This window comes from Procambarus clarkii, chromosome 23 (genome assembly GCF_040958095.1).
Source record: "Procambarus clarkii isolate CNS0578487 chromosome 23, FALCON_Pclarkii_2.0, whole genome shotgun sequence".
Taxonomy (NCBI): domain Eukaryota; kingdom Metazoa; phylum Arthropoda; class Malacostraca; order Decapoda; family Cambaridae; genus Procambarus; species Procambarus clarkii.
In genome coordinates, this window is record NC_091172.1 from 19,783,974 (window position 1) to 19,787,235 (window position 3,262).

The following is a 3,262-nucleotide window of genomic DNA, read 5'->3' on the forward strand; positions in this document are numbered from 1 at the left end:
CCCCATCCCCTCGTCCTCCACACCATTCCCCACTCCCCTGTTCCCGTGTCCTCCCATCATTCTCCATTCCTCTGCTCCCTCGTTCCCACCATCCCCATCTCCCCCGTCCCATCGTCCCACCATTACCTATTCCCCTGTCCCCTCGTCCTCCACACCATTCTCCACTTCCTTGTCCGATACATTCCCAAATGATCTGATGTTCCCATCACGGAAATATAAGAAAAACAGTTAAAAACCGAAATGAAAAAAAATGAAAAATAAAAAATAAACTATACTCATGTAATGTACAGTATGGTAAACAACAAAGCTCAATTCCAATGCAATGTAAAAAAAATATTAAATCATAATGGAAATAAATTGAAACCTATGAAAATTTCATTTATCAATGAAATCGGAAACATTGAAATGGAATCCTAACATATTTAGTATAGCGTGTGTTGTTCTTACGTGCAACAGATGGCGCTTTTTTTTTAAAGCATGTTATTACCTGTCACAGGTGTGGCATCTACACTTATACTCACAAAATGAACGTTATGGTAAACAACACAGCTCAATTCCTACGCAATGTCACACATATAATTGAATGAAAATGAAAATAAATAGAAATCTATGAAAATTCAAGTTGTCTATGCAATTGGAAGGTTCGAATTCCAAACCTGACCAAACCTCACCTACGCAACCTAACCTACGTTTGAAATGGAATCGTAACGTATTTAGTATGGCATGTGTTGCTCCTACGTGCAACAGATGGTGCTGTTTCTTAAAAAAAGAATGTTTTTACCTGTCACAGGTCTTTCATCTATATAGTAGGTATATAAAAGCACACGCGTATTCGAATGGAACGTTGTGTCAAAATTTCGAAGCAATGGATGAAGAACTTTTGGAGATTACAGCGTGTATTGCTCTTACGGCTAACTAAGAGCGCTTTTTTTTCAAAAAAGCATGCTTTTTCCATGACAGGTGAGACATGTATATAGTGGTCTAAAACAATACGTGCCTATTTCGATGCAACGTTCTGTCAAAATTTCAAAGCAATCGTTAAAGAGGTTTCTAAGATTTCCCTCACATGAAAACCACATGAAAAACACAGTTTTCAAAAAAGCATGTTTTTTCCCCGTCACAGACGTATCATCTATATAGTAGTATATAAAACCCCCTCGGATGCGAATGGAACATTGTGTGAAAATTTCAACGCAATCGATGAAAGAACTTTCGGAGATTTGCGATTTTGCACAAGAAAAATTTACATTTAATTTATATAGATAAATATAAACTCTTGACTCACCTTCAAGGGTCCAGACTTTTTGGTTCTTTATTGGCTTTAACCCTCGCATACAACCTGTCAATTGCGTGTGATGGAGAGAAATATTTGTAGTAAACTTAATAGAAGAAAAAATATCTTACTCCATCTTAATAAGACTGTGTTATGTCAGAGTCTATGTTTGTTAAGTACTTTTCCTCCACAGAAAGCACCCAGGAACTTGTTTATGCACCAATGGATTTAAAAATTGCCTGTTGACAAATGCTTACTTACGTTGGCGCGTAAATTAGGATTAAGCGTGGCTTGTTTAAGACAGGTTTTGTCTTAGCCGACAGCGAGTTCGGATTATGTGTTGAATCATGAGTTGAAATGAGCGCCGTGGGCGTTGCAGTCGAAGAAAGCGGGCGATTTAGAGGCCAAAATTTTTGTTGGAAGAGTGATATTAATTCTGGAGTTTAGGAGGGTGGGGGGGGGGGGGGGGGCATATTACTTAAGCGGGGGTTGCCTTAACTTATGTTGTTAGAAAAGGTTTTGTTATGATGGTTTTTGTGTTTTTTTATTGTTGGGTATCAAGTTGGGTGTTGCGGTGGTCAACTTTTGTTGAAGTTGTTGTTTTTTCAGATATTGTCGGATATTTCTGTGTTCGTGTATTTTTGTGATTGGTGTTGTTTAAGTCGGTTGTTGCTTAGGTTGGGTGTTGTGAAGGTCGGTTGTTGTGAAGGTCGGTTGTTGTGAAGGTCGGTTGTTGTGAAGGTCGGGTGTTGTGAAGGTCGGGTGTTGTGAAGGTCGGGTGTTGTGAAGGTCGGGTGTTGTGAAGGTCGGGTGTTGTGAAGGTCGGGTGTTGTGAAGGTCGGTTGTTGTGAAGGTCGGTTGTTGTGAAGGTCGGGTGTTGTGAAGGTCGGGTGTTGTGAAGGTCGGGTGTTGTGAAGGTCGGGTGTTGTGAAGATCCTGTGTTGTAAAGGTCGGGTGTTGTGAAGGTCGGGTGTTGTGAAGGTCGGTTGTTGTTTAGGTCGGGTGTTGTGAAGGTTGGGTGTTGTGATGGTCGGGTGTTGTAATGGTCGGGTGTTGTGAAGATCCTGTGTTGTAAAGGTCGGGTGTTGTAAAGGTCGGGTGTTGTGAAGGTCGGGTGTTGTGAAGATTGGGTGTTGTGATGATCGGGTGTTGTAATGGTCAGGTGTTGTGAACATCCTGTGTTTTAAAGGTCGGGTGTTGTGAAGGTCGGGTGTTGTTAAGGTCGGGTGTTGTGAAGGTCCGGTGTTGTGAAGGTCGGCTGTTGTGAAGATCCAGTGTTGTAAAGGTCGGGTGTTGTGAAGGTCGGGTGTTGTGAAGGTCGGGTGTTGTGAAGGTCGGGTGTTGTTAAGGTCGGGTGTTGTGAAGGTCGGGTGTTGTGAAGGTCGGCTGTTGTGAAGATCCTGTGTTGTGAAGGTCGGGTGTTGTGAAGGTCGGGTGTTGTGAAGGTTAGGTGTTGTGAAGGTCGGGTGTTGTGAAGGTCGGGTGTTGTGAAGGTCGGGTGTTGTGAAGGTCGGGTGTTGTGAAGGTCGGGTGTTGTAAAGATCGTGTGTTGTGAAGATCGGGTGTTGTGAAGGTCGGGTGTTGTGAAGGTCGGGTGTTGTAAAGATCGTGTGTTGTGAAGATCGGGTGTTGTGAAGATCGAGTGTTGTGAAGGTCGGGTATTGTGAAGGTCGGGTGTTGTGAAGGTCGGGTGTTTTGAAGGTCGGGTGTTGTGAAGGTCGGGTGTTGTGAAGGTCGTGTGTTTCAACATCTTATGAATTATACGATCAGCTCCTTGTGAAAACTTTAATAAGGTTTAATTTAACGATTGGTTTCAATTCTTGTACACAGTAATTTCATCCAATATATCTTAAGTATGTTAATCTTTACCTTGCATTTACATGTAAATGCTTGGCATTTATTCATTGACGCGCCTATTGAAAGTCCATATCAGAAAACACAAATTTATACCGTCATTTGGACGCAGGTTAAAATTCCGCGTTCTTAGTT

The 3,262-nt window shown here is 42.1% G+C and overlaps 1 protein-coding gene across 1 annotated transcript; it reads right to left on the bottom strand.

Moving 5' to 3' along the window:
- Positions 1-1,878: 1,878 nt before the first annotated feature.
- On the bottom strand, positions 1,879-2,448 carry LOC138367751 (mucin-2-like). Its single transcript, XM_069329702.1, has one exon. The coding sequence runs from the start codon at positions 2,446-2,448 to the stop codon at positions 1,879-1,881; it is 570 nt and encodes a 189-aa protein (XP_069185803.1).
- Positions 2,449-3,262: the final 814 nt, after the last annotated feature.

What these genes read in the sequence shown, in the direction of transcription:
- LOC138367751 (XM_069329702.1), bottom strand. Translation starts at nt 2,448, where the DNA reads ATGTTCACAACACCTGACCATTACAACACCCGATCATCACAACACCCA.